We start from the raw sequence: 22,274 nt of genomic DNA on the forward strand, positions 1-22,274 counted from the left end.
TGTTTGGATCGACACTCCTACTATCTCATGCGCACACCAAAAAAAATATTGTTCCCAATTTTCCTATTCTTTCTTACCCTGACCACCAAACGACTCCGAAAACTTCTTTCGCATATTCATCCGAATACTTTTTGAATGAATTCCTTTTAAGGTAAAAAAAAATCCATTCACTTTGTATAGAAATGTGTTTTTCCCTTCTTTTATTAATATAAAGAGTTTAATCCAAGCTTTAGGGCAATTTCAGGGGCATTTTTGGAATTTCGTAGGGAGAAACCTAGTTGAGAAACAGAGGCCTCACTTCCTGGAAACGGCTCTCTTAAGTGTCATTAGCACCACCGCCCCTGTCTCCGACGAAACTCCGGTGACCACCGTGCGCTGAGTCTGGCCTCTCTCCGGAAAGCTTGTCCTGTTTTTCTCCTCTTTGCGTTTTTCTTCTGTTCTTCTATCAAGTAGGCTTCAACCACATGCCTTTTTAGCCTTTCTCTGCCAATCTATTTTCAACCAACCAACGCTCCAGAAGCTGCACACAAAAATCCTGTTCTGTCTGTTTTTGTTCAAAACTTGAATTGTACGTTCTGTATGTTTCTGTAGCCTTTCCTTATTCCTGTTCTGCATGCTATGAATTTTAAGTAATATTTTTCAAATTTTTAGCACTTATATGCATATAGTATAAATTATACTGCTATAGAACTTTCCGGGTGGCCGCTACGCCCCGCTATATGGTTTGTCTTGTCTAACTTGAATGCATAATGTGTTGTAAAATTTGTTACTGGTGTGGTGTTTTATTAGAATTTGTGATATATTTGAATATGAGTTGAATCCATTACATGAGAAGGGTAGATATTAGATACATTAACAGCCTAGAGGAAGTTAGTTAGTTTGTTATACATTAAGTAAGCACAGGATTAGTTGAATTATACTAAACAAGAGGTTGTAGAGTGGACTTGTGTTTCTAATATGTTGGAACTTTTTTTTGTTAGTGATAATTATTTGGAGGTGAAGGATGGAGGTTGTTTTGGCATCTTCCTCTGTTGATGGTGGGATAGGCTGTTGGAACCTTCAGACAGGCGCTGAACAGCTCCGTTACAAGTCCTGTTCCTCCCCTTCTCATGGTCTTGTCTCTGTTGGTGGTCGCTTCATTGCATCTTCTCAGATTAGAGACCCTTCGTCTTCCTCCAGTTCTGTTTTGAAATTATATTTCTGGTCCTGGTCCAAGGTCTTTATTTCTTCCAAATTTTTATTTTTCAAATTATTATTATCAGGCTTGTTAATAGCGCGCTATAGCGTAGCGCCCTCCACTATTCACCGCTATTTGCCGCTATAGTGCCGAATAGCGCTCGAAATAACGTTTTTTGAGCTTGCCGCTACACTACGCTATCCGCCATTAACAACCTTGATTATTATACATGATGATGAGTGGCCATGGATAACATTGTCGCTTGCATGTTGAGTTTGTAGCCTCAAGTTGAAGTTAAGAGCTTTCCTGCTGAACCCATTAAGCCCCTTGCTGCGAATCACCCGGGCACCTATCTAGCTGGTGGGGGTTCGTCAGGTGATGTATACTTTTGGCAGGTGAGTTTTCTTATTTATTAGATCATTATGCATCAAGGAATGGTTTGTGATTGATTGATGGTTTTACTTTTCTTGGAATTTTAGTTCTTGAAATTTAATTGTTCATGGAGACGACAAAATCACATTTTAAAGCTTTTACAGTATTAGGTTATGGTGAATTTTGAATTGAAAATGTGAACTTAGTTTCTCTATTTCTGGATACTTTGAAGTACTGAGTTGCATTGCATGCATTGCTTGTAAGGTTGAAACTGGCAGATTGCTTAAAAAGTGGCATGCTCACTATAGGGCTGTGACATGCCTGGTATTTTCTGAAGATGACTCCCTGCTGATATCTGGTTCTGAAGATGGATCTGTTAGAGTTTGGTCTCTCATCAAGTACATGAAACTCATCTCTCTCTCAAAAAAATTTCTCCTATCAGTGTTTACTCACTTTTATGAGAATATATTCGAGTGCTAACCATTACGGCATTTGTTATGCTGCATGTCATGGTTCAGGATATTTGATGATTTGGGAAGCTTGGAAGCCAAAAATCTTTATCTACACAGTTTTACAGAGCACACTCTGTGTGTGACTGATGTTGTGATTGGTTATGGAGGGTGCAATGCAATTATACTGTCAGCTTCAGAGGACCGGACCTGTAAGGTTTGTTTCACTGTTTTTTGTGGCAGTGTTGTACTAGAAAAATGGATATGTAATGAAGTATGCTTACTGAATCATATATACTATTACTTTTTTTTTATTTTTTATCTTGAGTCTCTACTATTTGTAATTTCTTGAAATCTATGGTTGCTTGTTTTCAGTCAAGGGGGAAAGCCACCTGTGCTTGTTTTTGGGTGATGAGGGTTAAGACTTAAGGGTGCATAATTACTCTATTAAAATGTGAGAGGCATAATTCTGAGTAAATTTTTGCCATGTAATAATAAGCACAGCTAATTTAAAGAATAAATTCCTGATGAATGAAATGTGTGCTGCTGCTATTTGACTATTATTAGAATGCACTTTAATCTACTCAGTTAGATCTCCATGTTTAATTATAAATGATTACTTTTCTATTCCCTCCTTTTGGTTTGATTCTTGCATACTGAAGCTGTGCTTCTCAGTTGTGATTTATTTATTCAGAATGCAATCATGTTTCCCATTGTACTGTAGTTGACCTGATGTTGTGGGATAAGGCTTGGTTGCTGTAGTCTCTATGTTTTTCATTTTTCTGATATGGGTTCAGAATTCTAATTTATTTCCTTTTTTAGGTGTGGAGCTTAGCTACGGGAACTCTACTAAGAAACATAGTATTCCCTTCAATAATTGATGCCATTGTCTTGGATCCTGCTGAACATATCTTTTATGCTGGCAGTAGAGATGGAAAAATATTTATTGCTGCACTTAACACTGAAAGAATCCCTACTAATAATTATGGGATGCATATCATTGGTTCATTTTCTAACCACAGGTTATCTTCTCCTCTTATTGTCCAGTTCTTAAACTTATAGACCTTTTCATGTCCTTTCTTCATGATCTTGTTTTTTCAGATTTACATCTGTTATATCTGCTTTACTCTCTTTGGATTGCTTTCCCTTTTGTATATTTTGAAAAATGGGTAAATGTCGTTAATTCATGTTGACTGCCTTGTGAAAATGATGTGAGCATATATGCTTTCGCTTGTGCTTAGAATTTAGAAGGTAATATATATGGTAGTTTCAACAGTATTGTTGAGAGCAAAATGATGGGAACATTCAGTTTTGTTGTTTAGAATTTGTAGATGATTTCAATGAGTATAGGCTTTTCTCATAATTTAGTTCTTAGCTATGATGAATCAAAGTAAATATTTTATCCTTACAAAGGTCCCGACGGATGATGGATCTGAGAGTTTATATTGAAATTATGTTTTTATCTTGAGGTGATTTTAATTTATTAAGCTTCAACTATGTTAAATACCCCCCCATGTGTATCAGCCTCCTAGTTTGCTAATGCTAAAAAATTGTATTAGAATATCATGTTTATTAGAATTTGTGCTTTAAACAAGTAAAGTGCTTTATATGTCCATAAGCAGATACAGCGTTCTTTGTAATCTTAAGTTTGTTTGTAACACCTTACATGCCTTTTTGGTTGCTACTCTGTTTGTCTGTTGCAAAATTAAGTTGGTTCAAGCTGTAAAATATTGTTTGACTAATTAAATTTCCTCGTTTTAACAGCAAGGCAGTTACTTGCTTAGCATATGGCGCCGCTGGGAATTTATTAATATCTGGGTCAGAGGATGGAATGGTTCGTGTTTGGAATGCAAGAACTCGTAACATCATCCGCACGTTTAAACATGCTAAAGGTATTGTATAAACTTTGTGAAATATGGTCTGCTTGAAGTTTGGTATTGTTTTACAGAATAGGCTTTCTGATTCCATATTTATGTTTAGTGAAGCTTGTATGTTATGCTCTTTATTATAAATGGTTTTTTAGGGAATGAACAATGCTCAAGTTGTTTTTTTCTTTCCAACTTAGAACCTGCTAATGACAACTTAATGTGTGTTTTTCTTTCCCAAAACCCTAATGACGACTTGTAATTTTTCTTATGTGGTATGTTAAAGCAAGAAATATAAGATATGATGCATTCTGTGCGCATACTTGATTAAAACAAACATTGACGGTATTTGTACTACATATACAACTCCAATTTTTATCTGTGTTGTTATCACTTCATCTTTGATTTTCAACTTTTGATTGGTCCTGCACTATGTTATTTATGTGATGAAGATACACAATATATACTCTGGATGATTATGAGTGTGGCACAAGCGCTTATTCTTAAGCTAATTTGAGAAACTTATTGAAATAAGTTCAAAATAAGTGCGTAAGCTTTTATTCATAAGTTAATCTGAACAACTTGTGAATATAAGCTCAAAACAGGTCATAAGCTTTGCACATAAGCTCTTCCAAACACTTGAGTATAAGCGCTTCTGCTATAAGATAAAGCTAAAATATCTTCCAAAAGGTACCTTTATATATAAATGCATGGAATTGTCTTTTATGTGCTTAACCTCCATGCATATAAATGGTATAGTTCTAGTTTGCTCTCATATGCCATTTTTAATGACTAAATCACCGTCATGAGGTATCCTATGTTTGTTTAAAATATTGAGTCTGCTTAAGCATGGATTTTATTTATATTTGATGTTAATGTTCCTGGGTGCTGCAGGGCCAGTAAATAATATTCTTGTTGTTAAACAAGAAATTGACCCAAGTAATCATATGTCTTCTACTGTACAAGCATCCTCAAGAAAGAAAGGGGCTTATTTATCCCCTCCATTAGAAAAATATACAAATTCTACAGATGAAGACTCATATATAAAGGTCAGCCTCAGGGGTGGCGCGACAGATGTTAAATATCTCAGTTCTGAAATGATATCTAAGTATGCTAAGGAACTTCAGGTTTGAGTTTCTTGATGATTATATGACTTAATATCTGTGGTTATCAAGCTTGATTTTTTTTGAAAGATAGCCATGACCTATTCCTGATTGTGACTGAACCTCTCTTAACCTGTTTTTCAGCATCAAGGTTCAGCTGCTGCTTCTGAAATGGAGGTGGAGAAGCTAAAACATGATTGCCAAAGGTCAATGCAAATGGCAAATCATTGGAAGAAAATGTATGAAGATTTGCAACAGTTTTGTGTGAAGGAGCTGTTAGATGGTGGTCAAGCAAGAACCTTGGATGAAAATGGCAAATAAGGTGTTCTTATTTTCCCTATACAAGGGACTGTTCAATTTTGCGGGTAGCATTCATATATTTCTATCATCACAAGATTCTCTTCTGCGAGTTTACTAGTTATTAGGCCCAAAGAGTTTTTGTTTTTTTAAATGCCGTACTTAAAGAATCTTCATCCTTTTATCGGCTAAAAGGATTCATTATTCATATCCTCTGACAATATTGGAGGGTGTTGTCATAGATTTTCGACTTTCGTTTTGCGAATTTTCATGAATCCATATATACTCCTATTCTAAGAATTGGTCCTTGCTTTTACCATGTTTATAAGGTTTTCATTTTGGTACAAACCACCCGGTATTGGTCATCCTTCGAATGTTGACTATTTCAGATTCGGGATACACTCATAAATCATAATTAAGGTTTTTCATCCCTCCTATGAGTTTATTGTGCGAAAATTGAATTTGAGAAGTGTTCTTACACATTAAGCATGTGTTACTAACTGAGCTACCTCTTGGTGTACATGAGGTTTTTAAACTCTTGAGATTTAATTTCATGGAGTGCCCTATTTGTGAATTTTTTTCTGAAATTAATAATTATCAAGCTCCATTAATATGTGGATGGTATGCGTATTATTTTGTAGCAATAACATTTAAAATTATGCAAAATTATTTTTTAAACGTAATTATGCCAAGTCAAATGTTATCGTAAAGAGATGTTTTATTCTAAACAAACATTTTACTTTTTTTTTTTCAATGGTGATTCACCCTTGCACGGGGATCCAAGGTCCACCGTGAGGTTAACTATGTCGCGAAACTTTCCTTCTTTCGTCGACTTTCCCCTTCTTCTCGTGCGACCTCTACGGACTTGCAAGCTCTCCATCGTCGAGCCCGAGGCTACTGGCGTGTCCCTTCTACCTTCATGAAATTGGAACCCAACCTTCAACCTAGATCATCGACTTCCGCAAGATTCTATCACCTAGTTCCCCTCCCTTCATCTCCGTCACCCAATTTAGTAAGTCTTGGTGAGTTGTTTCGTGTGATTATTTTGTTCTTGTCTCGCCTTGAAGAACTTCGTTTGGATGTTCTGGAGTGGTGATTTCAAGCTTGAAATTTGACCCCCAAATGGCAAATGCATTTTCACATCTATATTCAGATTTCTGAAATTGGAATGGAGGTGAGGGAAAAGAGGAGATGTTTGGGGGAGAGGGGTGGGGATGGGGGGAAGGAGATGAGGGAGGTGGAGGAAGAAATGAGAAGATGGCGGCATAGGGTGGTGGTTGTGTTTGTGGGTGTGAGGATGAAGAAGAGGTGGCTGGAAAAAAAAGTAAAATAAAAATAACATGAGAAAGAGGATGAATCTCTCTCTCTCTCTCTCTCTCTCTCTCTCTCTCTCTCTCTCTCTCTCTCTCTCTCTCTCTCTCTCTCTCTCTCTCTCTCTCTCTCCCCTAACTATCACTCTATTTCCTAATTACCATTCTCTTTTCTAATTGGTGCCCAAATCATTTTAAAAAAACCACGTCAGCAAACAATGTTAGTGTTTGGATGAAAAATTAAGGAGACTCTAAAAGTGTTGACTGAAGGTAACGTTGGGAGAAAAAATATATTATTTTAAAAGTTTAAGGACCATGTTTACACATAGCACATTCGTGGGCGGCCAATTGCACGTAAGCAAAAGAAAAAGATACATATTCGTAGACGAAGATATAAGAAATAAAAAAACAAAATTGGAAAATCAGCAACCTAACAAAAAGAATAAAATACACTCACCCCCTTAAAATTTGTGAGAATAACACTTAGCTCAATTCTTTTGTAAAATATACACTCCATCCCAGTAATAATCTCGAAAATATACTCAGCTTCATTTTTTTCTTGAACACACTGCATCTCACTCCCTTTAACACTATCCAAAAGATGTAAAATAAATTTATATAAATATAAATAATAAATAGATAAAATTATCTTTAAAAAATAATAAATATATTATCAAATATAAATATTGTGGTTAAGATAGGATAAGAGCAGGATAAGATAACGAATTAGATAAGAACAAGGTATAATAAGAGCAGGGTAGACCCTTATCCTATCATGTGTTTGAGGTGAACAAAATATTTGATAGGATATGGTACAAAAAATTAAAAGAAATCAAATTTTCCATTTAAATAAAAAATGCATAATATTTTTAAAATTTAATTTTCATAATATTTTTTCCTAAAGTGATTATTTTATTAAATTAAATTTATTTACATTTTTATAAATGAATTTATGTTTTAATATTAACTAAAATTAAATTAATCTTTATTAATTTGAATATTTTAATTTTTTTCAAAGGGAGTCTATTTTAATTACAATTATTATATATGTAACCAATGAGTTTTAACTTAGTAGGGGTATGTGATAGTAAAAATTAATCAAATTTTTAAAAAAATATTAAAATATATTATTCTTTATATTTAAATTATTAATTATAATTATATAAGTAGAGAAATAATTTTAAATAATATCATATGATAACATAAATTAGTCTTTGTTTACTTTTAAAAAATTAATATTTATATATATGTGAGTTGCCTATTTTGTTGTTAGTGAAGAATTATTTTGTGTATTTCTAATATAATATGAATAATGAAAAATAATGTTAACTAAATAGTAATAAGTGATAATGAAAATTTAATTATTTTATATGAGTAAATCCAATATTTTCACCATTATAAATTATGTTAATTTTTAATTAAATTTATTAGCAACTAAATAATTTTAAATTAACAATAATTACTAGTAGTAAGTGACAATTAAGTAATAAAATTAATATTTTATTAAAATAAAAAAATTATATTTTTTTTTGAGTAAATAAAAAAAAATTATATTTACTAATTAATAGTATTATAAATTATATAAAATATAAATATTGAAATTAATTTTTGGTTATGGTAATAAATAAATAAAACACTGATATCCTATCCTATCTGGATAAATTTTATTCTATCTCTCTCATCATGATAACTTATGATAGATATGATAGGATAAGAAACATTATAGTGTTATTCTATCATGCTGATGTAACAAATAACACATTACAACATGATAGAATTACTGCTAATGCTATTCATCTTATCCTATATTATCTACTTATCTTATAAATATATGACATATTCGTGAGAAGTAACAACAAAGCAGAGAACTCTAGAACACACACACACACACACTCTCTCTCTCTCTCTCTCTCTGCTCTACTGAAGCTTTGTAGCAGCATGGAGAAGAAGGAAACAGAGAAGAAGAAGAAGAAACCCAACCTCAACCTCACCGAGTTGATTCCTGAAATGATTGATCTTTCTCATGAGCATGCGAACAAGAGGATGATGATCAACGACAAAGAGAACCAGAACACTGTCTCTCTCCCTGACGATTTGATTCCATTGATTCTGGTGAGGTTACCTGTTCGATCTCTCCTCCGCTTCAAATCGGTGTGTAAGTCGTGGCTGTCTCTGATTTCAAATACCCAATTTGCAAAATCACATTTTGATCTAGCGGCTGCACCCACCCACCGTCTTCTTCTCAAAAGAATCAATGTTGGTTCTGAAATTCAATCATTGGATTTTGAAGCATCGCTTCGCGACGATTCTGCTGTGGTAAACCTCAAATTCCCACCCTACAGTGCCCCCTTTTATCTGGCTTTAGGTTCTTGCAGAGGGCTTATTCTGTTAGCAAAAATGATGGGTCCATCAGCTGGTGATCTCATTGTGTGGAACCCTTCAAATAGTTTCCACAGAGAAATTCAAGTAACCTATGGCTATGATGACTGGGATTCATGGTATGACCCATCATCAACCCGTGTCCGCCAAGGAATTCCTCCTTATGTTGGTTGTTTTTTGACTGGTTTTCTATATGGTTTTGGATATGATCAGTCCAGAGATGACTATTTGCTTGTTTTGTTACGATTTGGTAGACATGAACCTCAACCTCAAGCATTTGAGCATAGCCGTGAAGGCCTTCTTGTTTGTATGACAACTGGTGGACCTGAAGTGACTACATTTTCGCGGCCTCGGGTTGAGGTTTTGTCTGTGAAAACTAATGTGCCCTCCTTCATTTATGGCGAAGAGTTTGAATATGTGGAGCTCGGAAGTGCGTCCGCATCTGGTTTGTTCTTGAATAAGTCCCTACATTGGTTGGTCAAATCCAAGGCTACAGGGCTTCATGTAATCATTGCCTTTGATTTGGTTGAGAGGAGTTTATTCGAGATTCCTTTGACACCTGATTTGACACAGGAATTGGCAACACTTAAAATTTATCATTTGAGGGTACTGGGAGGATGTCTTGGTCTGTGTTGTAATGGTGCTGGTGTTGACCATGGAATGACTGAGATATGGGTCATGAAAGAGTATAGAGTGCAGTCTTCTTGGACTAGATATTTTGTTCTGCCTGAGTATTACTTTTTACCCATATGCTTCATTGAAGGTGGTGGTGTTTTTGGATCAAATAACAGTGGAAGATTTGAGAAATTTGATGATAACGGAGAACTGCTGGAGGATCACACATATGGACAAGAGAACGAAGATGTTTTTGGGTATTTTGACATGTACAAGGAGACCCTACTAACACTCCCTGGTGAACTATCTTGACCTTGAGGAAGCACATGAAGACAACTGTCATTACCTAGAAACATGGAAAAAATAGTAAGCAATGTTCTCCAACCCTTTTTATTTCTTTGTTCTAATTCATCTTGCATTATGAAAAACTAAAAGCTATATGCAGAATACCTAATACATGAAAATGATACCTTAAACCCATTGTTGTACTCTCCCTTTCTAAAGAATAATTCATTTTTGTTAAAAAATGATAATTAAAATTGCAAGGAAAGATGAGATTTGGTGTTGGATTGAATCCAATAAAAAATATTTGATGCCTTGAATACTAGAAACATTAAAGGCTATTTGCCATATGAACTCGTGTTTCTCGCAAGCCACAAAGTAGCTATAGAATATTTTATACATTTTCCTTGATGTCATACTCCTAGTTTTTCTTCAAATGACGATACTGCGTTAGAGAATGTCATATGTATCATCCGATATTAAACAATCTAGTGTGAATGCAGCACTAGTGTATGTTTAAGTGGGGGTTTGGATTTCAGTAAAACTGGAGTTTGAAGCATACTTTCATATTTAGTTATGCTTCGAAGTAGATTTTATCAAACTTTAGTTGTAGTAAGTGCATGTTAGTTAGCATCTTTTTTTTTCATTTTTTTTCTAGGTACTGTTATTGTGTTTACACTCTATTTCTCTTACCCTCTTTTACATGGTTTTCAAGTTATTTACATAGGGTGCTTTTTCTGCAAGCTATTGTTCTCTTGCATCCATTGGTGTTGAAGTTGTGAAGATATTGTTGATCTTAACCATATGGGAGCTAAAAGATGGTGATGGAGTAATGGGGTGAAATTGTTGAAACTAATCAAGTTGTGATCTCCATTGTTCTTGCATGTAATCAATTTAACCGTTTCATCACTCTGATTTAGAGTTGATTAGGTTTTCTATGATAGTTCCTGACATACTTTGTAGTTTCTGTCAGTATCTCGTATTTTCTGTTATTCAATTTCTAAAATAAGGAAAACTTTCATTGTACTAAACCCCTTTAGATAAGTGGTGTAGAATCCTTTGTGTATTTGATAAATTTCTAATTTCTCAAGAGAGTTTGGAGCAAAATGGCCATTGGTGTTTTTCCGTGAGCACATGATGCTTATGGTTGTAGGTTAATGCTTGAACTGAGACTTCTTAATGAAGCATGACTTGAGCAGTGCATCAAGCATGGCTTTCTTGTTTTTATATATATATATATGATAACTATAATTAGTTACCTTTTAATTTTAGCGTGTTACTGCCTGCTTTTCTTTATTATTGCATGGTAATTGATTGTATTACTAGCTGAATCAGCTGGTATTGCAAGCAATAAATTACCTTCTTTATTGTAGCATTCATTTTCTACGTGATTATTGTTGGTATACTTTGTAGGTGTGCTCCATAAGTATACCTTTCTGGGGAAGAAAATTCTTACTTTTATTGCTTTCTAAAGTTTGCGTAGCATCTGCTATTTCCTGGCATGGTTATTGATCCTACCCTCTTAACTCAATGCCCTTTTTTCTTCTGTGGTACATTTAACTGAAAAGAATATGTGAAGACACAATTATTTCAGACAAGAAACAAAACATGGTGGATTTCAATTTAATTCTTATACGACTATTATTGAAGCATTGAGATGATTTGTTTAGAAGGCTACCTGATTATTCTCTTTTTGTCATTCTCATAAAGCTTTTCTTTGAGGTGGGTCATAAGAGGCAGGTCATGAATCACATTTGGCATATTATTGAAGACGAAGATGGATTTGTTAAAGTTAAATCTTACATGCTGCAATTGTACTAATTCTCATTTTGTTTTTGTCTAGTTTATTATGCCACTGATTTCCTAGATAGGCTGTTAGTTTGCAGCTTTTAATGTATGACTATTTTTGGTTGTTGGCTTTTGTGTGAGTACTCTTTTTCTCCCTTGGGGTTTTTCCCACTGGGTTTTTCCTAGCGGGTTTTAATGAGGCTCTCCATAAGCTTTCTTAGACACCAAAATAGTCCAAGGGTCGGGGAAGACTTTTAGCTATTGTGCCTGGGCTTGGGTGTTATTCTTTCTTGGCACTTTTTGTCAACTAATCTACATGAAAAGATTGTTCTCATAGTCTATTTATATTATTAATATTACCATTTTGTTCTCGAAAAAAAAATTCTTCTACGGCTATTTTTGTGATGTGATAATTCAAGCATTCTTGATCCATCACTGTATTGAGACTAGCAAGCAAGTCATGAAGGATTTATTTTATATTTTAATGAATTTTTTAAAGTAAGGGAGTTTATTTTAGATGACCAAATGAGAAAAAAATATTGGATGAAAGTTTCTTATTTCCTTCTATTTATTGATACTACTTTGATTTAGAACTAAATATCATATTTTATTTTCAGCTCAGAGCCTAAAAAAAAATATTTTCATTCAATTTTTGCTTTTTGGATATTTAGAAATTATCTTTTATTTAAAAAAATTCCTATCTTGAATATAATATTTCTAGCATTCAGTTTTTAATAAGAAATCCTCTATATTTTCTTTATATCTTTAGAGAAATGATTCACTCTGTCATGTACTTTTTCAGAACAAGCAATCTAGGATGTTGATTTATTAAGGAACCTCCTCATGGAAAGGTTCATACATTTTCTTTTTGGGACACTGATTCTCCTTTCCAATATGTTGGAATTAGAATTTCTAAAGCATACTTTTATATACACTCTTTAGTTTTTATGTATAGGTTACTATGAGCAAGCACACTTGTTTTTGTATGAGTAGAAATATTGTTTGATTTATTGATAATCCTTGTTTATTTTCCTTTTACCTTAATGTAGATGGGGAACCTTATTCTTGATAATGTCAAAGATCAAATGTATCAAATGCATGGAGGGATTATGGGACTACTACACTAGACTTTTGAGCAATTAGTTTCATACCATTTCTTTGATATTTTTTGTGAAAGTAGTGAACTAGTACATTACTAAACACTTCTTAGATTTCTATTAACATTGAAACTGGCATATGGCAAATGAAGTCTTGGAGTTTCCCCTAAAATATTTTTATCTTATCTTATTTGTGTTTTCATTTGTTCAAAATGATTAATTCTATTAACCCCTAAATAGTTTGAACCGAACTATAAAATATTTTGAAAGTTGTAGAAGAATTAATCTGAAGTACTACTTAAGTTTACATTCGTATATTTTAAATTGATATTTAAATGTTATAAAAACATAACTATTTTTATGGATGAAACTTAGGCGCAGTTTCATAAGTGTTGTTTATACAGTTGTTTAATTAGAAGTTTAAAACATGATACATGGATTTAATAAAAAGTGAAACCGGGGGAATTTCTTATAATAAGGAAATAAATAAAATATTGGAAAAGTGAGTGTTTTAGCTTTTCATTCGGCGATAGCACAAACAATATCCATCATACTTAAGATAGCACAAACAATATCCATCATACTTAAATTAGAGAGACTTGATTAGCTAAAAAAACTAAGAGGGTCAAAATCACACGTGAAAAATATAATCAAGCATTTTTTAACCTTTCAAAATGAACAATTGACTATCTCATTATAGGTTAGGTATTAACTATGCTATTGGTCTTCTGGTGTCGCTGGTTTTTAGTTTAATGTTCATGACCACAGGTGCAGTTGTTTGGCAGCAACTATTCCTGCTCCTTTTGATATGCTTTCACCCTCTATTGTTTTTTTTTTTACAGCAAAACAAGAACTTTATTGAAAGAAGTAACTTCAAGAGAACAATACTCTTAAGAACCCAGAGAACACCAAAACCCACCCTTATGAGAGGTCTCACCTAGAGATGTGCCTCATGATGGGCAGGTTTATCACTATTGATCTCTATTTTGGTATAGTTCAATTTAACTCATACATTGGGTCCATCTTAAAAAATGCTGCTCTTCAGCCCAAGATGTAGTCAAGGTATAAGTTCTATGAATATTTCAATAAAAAATGTATTTTAAATTATTTCCAATCATTTAATACGTTAACCCCTTATGGAATATTACCCTTGATGATCATAAAAAATTGGCTTAAAATAAGATGATATTTTAATGGAGGGATTTAATTGCCACAAAAAAATATAGGTATTAAAATTTATCAATAAAAAGTAAGGAAACTAAAATCATCCAAAATTAAAAGTAAATGAACTAAAAATGCATTTAAGTCTAATTAAAAAATATTTCACGGTAAAACAAATTCAAATAAAATTAAAGAAAAAAACTTGAATTAAATTTCTTCTATTTTATATTAAGTATTTATTACAATCACATGTGTATAATTTTTTGAAATTTAGTGACAAATTTACGAATTTAGTGATAAATTTTAAAACAATGCAACTTATTTTTAAAAATAAACAGTCACTTGTCATTAAATGCAGCACTTAACAAAAATCACGCAAGAAATTTGATTGAAGTTTTTTCTAAAACAAATTCTAGAAAAGTGGTGACATGATTCTTATCCTATATCCATATGGACATATAAAAAACAATGGAAAAGCAGTGAAAGACTGAAGTAAAAAAAAAAACTAACTTAAACATACTACTATATAGTAGATGGTTGGACTCCTTAATCATCTAATCGAGATGTATATATGATTTGGGATGTTGGCCCTTTTTGGTTTTTTATTGGTCCTTATCTGGTTTATTTTGGTTGTTCTGAGCTATTTTGTTTTGGGGGGCTCTTTTGGTTGTTCTGGTGGGTTTTGTGTTGGGGTTTTGCTGATTCTCTAGGCAGCTTTCTTTTAGGTATTGGGGTTTTTTATTCGCTAGCTAGACCGTTTATTGATCCCTTTGAGAAGGGTTGTGTATCCTGCATATTTCCTCATCTTATATTGAATATATTTCCAGTTTTCCACTTTCTAAAAAAAAACTTACTTAAACATACTACTATATAGTAAATAGTTGAACTCCTTAATCATCTAATCGAGTTGTACATATGATTTGTTTGTTCGGAGAGCTCTACCAATTTAATGTAATGCGATCTCATAGTCTCAAAAATTAATCTCATGACTGACGACGATATACATTATCCTCAAAAGATTATATGTTCCATTCCTATTACCGATACGAATCCCGAACAACATTTACAGAACCAGGCTCTCCTTTACAAAATATAAGGAAATCATCAGTGTGATCTGTAAATATATCTGTGACCGGAATTGAAAGTTTTGTAAAAAGCAAAAGAAAGAAGGAATAAGGAGGGAGCCACCCCAAATTGATGAAGAAGTGGAAGTATCTAGAACTACACAACAATCTTTTTCTGCTATACTGAAACTTAGCAATTTCATGAAGAACAAGATGGAGAAGAAGCAGAATATGGAGGAGAAGGAGAATCTGAACATCACTCTGCCTCAAGATTTGATCGCCAAAATCCTTCTAAGGCTACAGGTAAGAACTCTCCTCCGCTTCAAATCGGTGTGCAAATCGTGGATGTCTCTAATTTCCGATCCCCAATTTGCCAAATCCCATTTTGACCTAGCTGCTTCACCCACCCACCGTCTTCTTCTCGAAAAAAACGACGATGAAATCGAATCAATGGATATAGAAGGATAGCTTTATGACGATTCTGCTTTTGAAGGTTCAAATTACCACCCTACAGTGCCCCCTCTTTTCTCACCTTGGGTTTTTGCAGAGGGTTTATTCTCTTAACCAAGATGATGTCTCCAATAAGTGATCTCATTCTGTGGAATCCAGCAACTGGTGCCCACAGAGAAATTCCAGCAACGTATGATAACTGGGATTCATGGTATGACCCTTAACCTTCAACCCATGTTCGCCGCAGAATTCCATCTTATTTTAGTAGCTTGCTGTTTAATTTTCTGTATGGTTTTGGGTATGATCAGTCCAAGGATGACTACTTGCTTGTTGTAATCCCATTTTGTAGATGTGAACCTCAAGTGATTGATAATAGGTATGAAGGCTCTGTTGTTTCTGTGCAATCTGGTGGACCTGGAGTTAACTCTTCGTGGCCTCGAATTGAGGTTTTATCTCTGAAAACCAATGTACCCTCCTTTTATGGAGTTGATATCGAGTATCTGGATGTCGTGTTTGAGTCAAAATATGGTTTGTTCTTGGATAAGTCTCTACATTGGTTGGTTACACCTAAGGATACACAACTTCGTGTAATCATTGCCTTTGATTTGGTGGAAAGGAGTTTATCGGAGATTCCTCTTTCACATGAATTGGCAGCGGAATTGGCGATATATAAAGAATGTTATTTGAGGGTATTGAGAGGATGTCTTAGTCTGTGTTACTCGAGTGAAGGTGATGATGGCCATGAAGTGTCTGTGATATGGGTTATGGAAGATTATAAAGTGCAGTCTTCTTGGACTAAATCTTTTGTTTTGTCAATTCAAGATGATGACATGCCCTTTTTGCCAATATGCTTCACTAAAGGTGGTGATTTTTTCGGGCTAGATGAGAATGGAGAATTCGAGAAATTTAATGATAAGGGTGAACTGCTTGAGAATCACACATATGGACTGTCGGACAAAGGGGCTCTAAAATATTTTGATATGTACAAAGAGAGCCTTCTAACACTCCCTAGCGAACTATCATGACTTTGGGGAAGCAAATGAAGATAATTGTCAATAGCTATAAACAAGAAAAATCAGTAAGCAATGTTCTCGAACCCTCTTTATACTTTTGCTCTAGTTCATGATGCTTATTCTTGCATTATGAAAAATAAAAGCTATATGCAGAATGCCTAATGCATGAAAATGGTACCTCATTGTACTCTCCCTTTCCAATTTAATAATTTTTCCTTTTTTGTCAAAAAATTGTAGTTGAAATTGCAAGGAAATATGAGATTTGGTGTTGGATTGGATTCACTGAAAAATATTTGATACCTTACCTACTAAGAAACATTAAAAGAGATTTGAATTGAAAGTTATATTAGTAGATGTTTTGACTAAAACACTTATTATTCAATTAGATTTTACAATGCAATTTTAATGATCAAATTGTCTTAAATATCAAATGATGTTTCCATATATGAACTGATGTTTCTTGCAAGCCACAAATTAGCAAGAATATTTTATACATTTTTCTTCATGTCCTAGTATTTCTTCAAATACAATGATACTGAATGTGTTAGAGAATGTCATATGCATCATGTGATATTAAACAACCTAGTGTGAATGCAGCCCAAGTATATGATTTATTGGTGATTTCAGTAAAACTGGAGTTTGAAGCAAACTTAAATTGCTTAATAGCTCTTTTGGTCCCTCACATATTACGATTTTTCACTTTTGATCCCTAATAAAAAAATTAGCACTTTTGGTCCTCCACATTGCTTAATTTTTTTCAAAAATGATCCCTATTTGGGACTAGAACGACAAAAGTGTGTAAACATAAGAGACTAATTTTGCTATTTTTTTCCTAGAGGGATCAAAAGTGCAAAATCGTGATAAGTGAGGGACCAAAAGAGCTATTAAGCCAACTTAAATTGCATGTTATTTAGCATCTTTTTATTTGTTGTTTTCCTCTAGGTACTGTTATTGTGTTTGCACACTATTTCTCTGACCCTCTTTTACATGGTTTTCAGGTACTCAGGGTGCCTTTTTGGATGCATTGATTTTGAAGTTGTGGATATATTGTTGATCTTTACCATTCAAAAGCTAAAAGATGGTGATGGAGTTATGTAGTGAAATGGTTGAAACTTATCAAGTTGTGATATGCAGTTCAACTGTTTCATCACACTGGTTTATGCTTAATAAGGTTTTCTATGTAGCTTTTCGTAATACTTAGCAGTTTATGTCACTGCCAATAGGTCCTATTTTCTGTTAAGACACCTATAAATAGGGAAAACTTTCTTTATGCTAAAGACCCTTTTAGATAAGTGGTGTAGAGTCCTTGGTGCACTTAATGAAAATGTTTATACTGTTGTCTTCTCCTGTCCTGTCCTGTTATATTAGCTTATGTTAATGGTACTTTTTTATTAAGTAATAGTACAAATTTGCTGCATATTTAACTAGTTATTGCCTTGATATATCATTTTCTTCTTAGTAGCTTAGCTACTTATATCAAATCGCTTTCTAAAATTTAAGGGGCAACTCTGGGGCCTTATTTTAGAGAATAAGAGGTTGTAGTAGAAAATGGTTAAGGTGTCAATGTAATAGATAACTTGACAGTTATGAAAATCATAATTATATACCTCTTTCATTTGTTGGTTGACCCTTGCTCCTAAAGCATGCTGTCAAAAGTTTATGCCCTTCCCAATCCAACTGTTAGTATTCTTTTTTCTTTATTGGTAAGCATGTTGCAAACTTGTGGGCTGTAAATTTCTTAAAGAAAAAGGTTTACCAGCACAAAATTGATCCAATCTCTTATGTGGTTTCCTTTTTTTTTTTCTTTTTAAAGAGGGATTCATGGTCAGGCCTAATAGAATAATCTTCACATCACTTTACCCAAACAATTTTATGAATGTAGCAGAGAAACCAAGTGTTAAATACAACATTTATACAGAAACATCCGAAGAATAAGAAAACCATACAACATATAAATCAAATATATCTTAGGTATTAAAGTAATTACCGTTCAAATAATTTGCAGCTTAATCATTTTTTAAATTTCTCGTGTTTATAAACCCTATAGGTAATTTTTCCTTTGTCAGTTGTTATGAGTTTCCCTTGCTATACAAGCATGAGACTATGAGAGGGACTGCAATGCCATAATTGCACTGGATCCATCATAGCAAAACCATGAAAAATATTGGTTTTTTTTTCAAAGATGAAAAGTATTGTTAATTGTGTGTTAATTATAATTGGAATTGCTCTGACATCCTTATAAAATGAGATGGTTTTATGCCTTTCATATTATTGTTTGAAACACATATGACTAAATTTTAAGTTATAAAAATATAATATGACATATTGAGGCAAAAATGAATGAAATCCCTCAACTTTTGAACAAGTACATCACAACCACCATTATAATTTGCTAAAATCAAATTAAATCTAAAAATAATGATTCAATTAAGATTGAAAAAAAAGTTAAGATTTATTTGATTTAATATGAAAATTTAGAATATCATCAATAACATGAGAATGATGTGTTTTTTTATTAAAAAAACGAGATGATAACACAAGATTCAAGATTGTGAGCCCATAAAACTACTTATATTATTCCACCCTCAAGATAAATTACATAAATTTAATACATAAAAACGACCATTGTTGAGAGGGAACACAATCAAAATACATCGTATAATGACTTAATTAGGCCTTCCCCCATTAACACGACTGTACTTAGATACGGGAAGGGTTTAAACATACTAGTAGTATTCTTAACACATGTGACACATTAATGTTTTTTATATAATTAAATAAATATGTATTTGGATTTTAAATGAATGAAATTAATGTGTATGTACATGAATTACTTGAGGCACAAAATATATCACACCTGTTTTTTGCGGATGATATAGTATTTTTTTAGAGCAAATGCCCAAGAGATGGATGTTGTGAATCAAGTTCTAGACAAATGTCAGCATGCTTTAGGTCAGTTGATGAACTTAGATAAATATGAGATTTCCGCTAATCGAAATGTTTCAAGGAGATAGAAAAATGTCATTCAGAGTCGGTTGCAGACTAAGGTGATGGAAAGTTATTTTACGTATCATGGACTACTATGTTTGTTGGCAGATAGAAGCAGCATGGATTTAATTTTGTTCAAGAGAAAGTCTGTAAAATGATAAAAGGGTGGAGAGAGATATCTCTATTCTTAGGAAATTCTCATTAAGTCAATAGCCCAAGTCATCCCTAATACGTTATGAGGTGATTCTCTCTACCAGTTGGTTTGTGTAATCATATTCAATGTATGATTAACCATTTTCTGTGGGGAGTAAGTGATGAAAGGATATTTAATGAAGAGGATTTCCTCCACTAACTACTATTAAATCCCTTTCAAGACTCAATCGTAGTATAGTATCGGGTTCTGTCGTCTTCACAGGGATTGCGTTGCTACGTATTAATCTCACTAGCTAGATATTGGATAAGCGGTTTAAAAAGTGAAATATGAGTTTATTTAAATATAGAAAAATAGTAACTAAGCGATAAAAGAAGGAAACGTATTTGGAAAATGAGTTCACTTGATTTTAAACTTATTCTCAACCAATACACTCTTATAAGATGAAATTAACATTTAAGATGCCGATAAGAGCTATTCACCTACTAATTCCTTAGCTAAGTGAATCTACCCATTAAGAACCTAGCCTTAATCCTTTAAGCCCTAGTTATCAAAAAAGGAGCATTATAGCACATACCTACTCGATAAGACATTCCCAAGCTCTGTTCCTAACCCAAGAAGTTCATGTCCTAATGGATAGAATCTCTGACTGTCACTCATGAAATCCTAATAGTTCCTACTAGATAATCCTATCCTAGAGAGGTGAGTATCCCGACTTGTCACTCGGTATAGATCTATTTTCCAACTCATGATATTCATACCTAAGGGTTAATGTCTCCTATTGTACCCTGGAAAACTTCAACCCTACCTAAAACGTGTCTTTCTTAAGATGACTGATGCAAGGGTGATTTCTCTCATTAACTAAATTCACACCAACTTCTCAATTATCATGCAAATCATAAAAAACATCATATTGGCAAAAGATACATGAACGCGCAAAGAGAATTGTTAAACCTAAGACATAAGTGTTTTTTTCCCTTTCAATGAACTAAACTACATTAACTCATATCAATTTCTCAATCTATTTATGAATTAATATAAACTCTTTAAATCACCAATTAACCAATTGAAGCATTAAACATAGAGAGAAACACCAAATAATGAAAATTCATACTTATAATTGCATAAAAAGTATATTGAATAAGAGACAAATCAAGTTCTATCATCCCAAATACTAAAAGAGAGTCAAAAGACGATAAAAAATGGTAAAGAAGAAAGTGGAACCCAAGATAGAACGGAGCCATGAACGTCTGGAGAAGTTGTCACCTTCCTCCATGGCCCTGACACCGGCCCTCAAAGGCCTAGCCTTCCTCTCCACCAAGAGTCTCTCAAGCGTTTATTAGGTTTAGGAGAAAAGAAAGATGAAAAGATCCTCCATGAAATAGGTCAAAAACGGAATTTATAGTGATTTTCGTGTTCTGTGCGTTTTTGTCCTTTATGATGCAGAAGATGATCTGGTGCAGTCACGCCCACTGTAAAACGGTGAACCATCGAGAATCTGGAGCATTGGATGCGAATATGGTGAATCTGGCGTGTCTGGCGTATGGCTAACGATGTACCGCGACGCTCCGTAACGGAGCCCCATGGATCTGGTACGTTTATCGCCTGGGCATAACACGGTGGCGCGATCTCACCGTAGGTGCACGGTAATCTAGTGCACCTGCGCCACACAGGATCTCAGCGTCCATAATTCTGTTTTTTTCATGATTTCTTCATTTTTTCTCCAAATCTTCTCCTAAAATAAAACAAATAAAAATAAATAAGAGATAAAAATAAGATAACACTTTAAAATAAATTTATCTTATCCTAAAATAAATAAATCCTAATAATATCTAAAAAATAATATAAAACGTAGAAAAATATTAAAACTAAATAAAAACATTAAAATGCATGAAATAAGCCTAAAGTGTCCTAAAATGACTAAAATATCGTAAATAATATATTAAAATGCATGCAAATAAACTAGGAAAATAGCCTTAAATCCCAGGTCATCAGTAAGTAAGGGGAATGAAAAGTTCATTGGACAAATGAGAATGCTTTATGTCAACCCAAGATTGTGGGGGAACGAGTTCCGTAGTTTCAAGACGTTTAATGATATAAACTTGTGTGACTTAAAGTAAATATATGTTGTCTAGCAATTATTTTGATGGTGGTCGATACCTTTCCTTAGGGAAGATTAAAACAAGTGAGTCTTATTCTGCGCGAAGAAGACTCGCACTAATAATCAAAACAATAATCACAACAAGTCAACAACCATCATTTGTGTTATCCGTGTTTTTATTGGGATACACTCACAACCAGGAGCGTATCTAGGGAGAGGTTGACATGGGTCATCGCCCCCAAGAATTTTGAAATTTTCACCGACTATAGGTATTTTTACATAGTTTTTTTTAAGTCATAGTCCCGCCCCTGATAGCGAATCTACAAGTGTACAGATTGCTCGAAGTAATAAAAAAGATCGAACCACAAAAATTATGTAGTTTATGCTCTAAGTTAACTAAATTTGGAATGAAAGGAAGCAAAAAATAAAAATAAAGATATGATTAGTTGTTGGTATGAAACTTAACTGCAAGAAAATAAAAGAAAGTGAATAACACAGTTGAAGTGAATTCAGTTTAAAAGTGCGCTAGGGAGCCTGATTTCGTTAACCCTCTCCCTATGTATCTCCCCAAACAGTTATAATTAAGAATTCTATTAATTATCAAGGTGCTAA

The 22,274-nt window shown here is 33.5% G+C and overlaps 3 protein-coding genes across 5 annotated transcripts; all 3 read left to right on the plus strand.

The window, feature by feature from the left end:
• The first annotated feature begins 250 nt into the window (after window positions 1-250).
• Window positions 251-5,563, plus strand: LOC130720727 (protein ROOT INITIATION DEFECTIVE 3-like). Of its 3 annotated transcripts, none has more exons than XM_057571416.1 (9): window positions 251-577; window positions 981-1,216; window positions 1,459-1,572; window positions 1,814-1,947; window positions 2,068-2,215; window positions 2,821-3,020; window positions 3,763-3,890; window positions 4,758-4,990; window positions 5,111-5,563. In XM_057571416.1, the coding sequence occupies exons 2-9, from the start codon at window positions 1,004-1,006 to the stop codon at window positions 5,285-5,287; spliced, it is 1,347 nt and encodes a 448-aa protein (XP_057427399.1). In that variant the 5' UTR covers window positions 251-577; window positions 981-1,003; the 3' UTR covers window positions 5,288-5,563. The 3 variants fall into 3 exon arrangements, with proteins under 3 accessions (XP_057427399.1, XP_057427398.1, XP_057427400.1); XM_057571415.1 differs by having other exon boundaries at window positions 251-568; XM_057571417.1 differs by having other exon boundaries at window positions 251-449.
• Window positions 5,564-8,511: 2,948 nt separating this feature from the next.
• On the plus strand, window positions 8,512-9,879 carry LOC130719185 (F-box/kelch-repeat protein At3g23880-like). Its single transcript, XM_057569822.1, has one exon. It carries the CDS (start codon window positions 8,512-8,514, stop codon window positions 9,877-9,879), a length of 1,368 nt encoding a protein of 455 aa, XP_057425805.1.
• Window positions 9,880-15,172: 5,293 nt separating this feature from the next.
• LOC130719186 (uncharacterized) lies at window positions 15,173-16,434 on the plus strand. The gene is made up of 2 exons (XM_057569823.1): window positions 15,173-15,262; window positions 15,718-16,434. The coding sequence occupies exons 1-2, from the start codon at window positions 15,173-15,175 to the stop codon at window positions 16,432-16,434; spliced, it is 807 nt and encodes a 268-aa protein (XP_057425806.1).
• Window positions 16,435-22,274: the final 5,840 nt, after the last annotated feature.

This window comes from Lotus japonicus, chromosome 5 (assembly GCF_012489685.1).
Source record: "Lotus japonicus ecotype B-129 chromosome 5, LjGifu_v1.2".
Lineage (NCBI taxonomy): Eukaryota > Viridiplantae > Streptophyta > Magnoliopsida > Fabales > Fabaceae > Lotus > Lotus japonicus.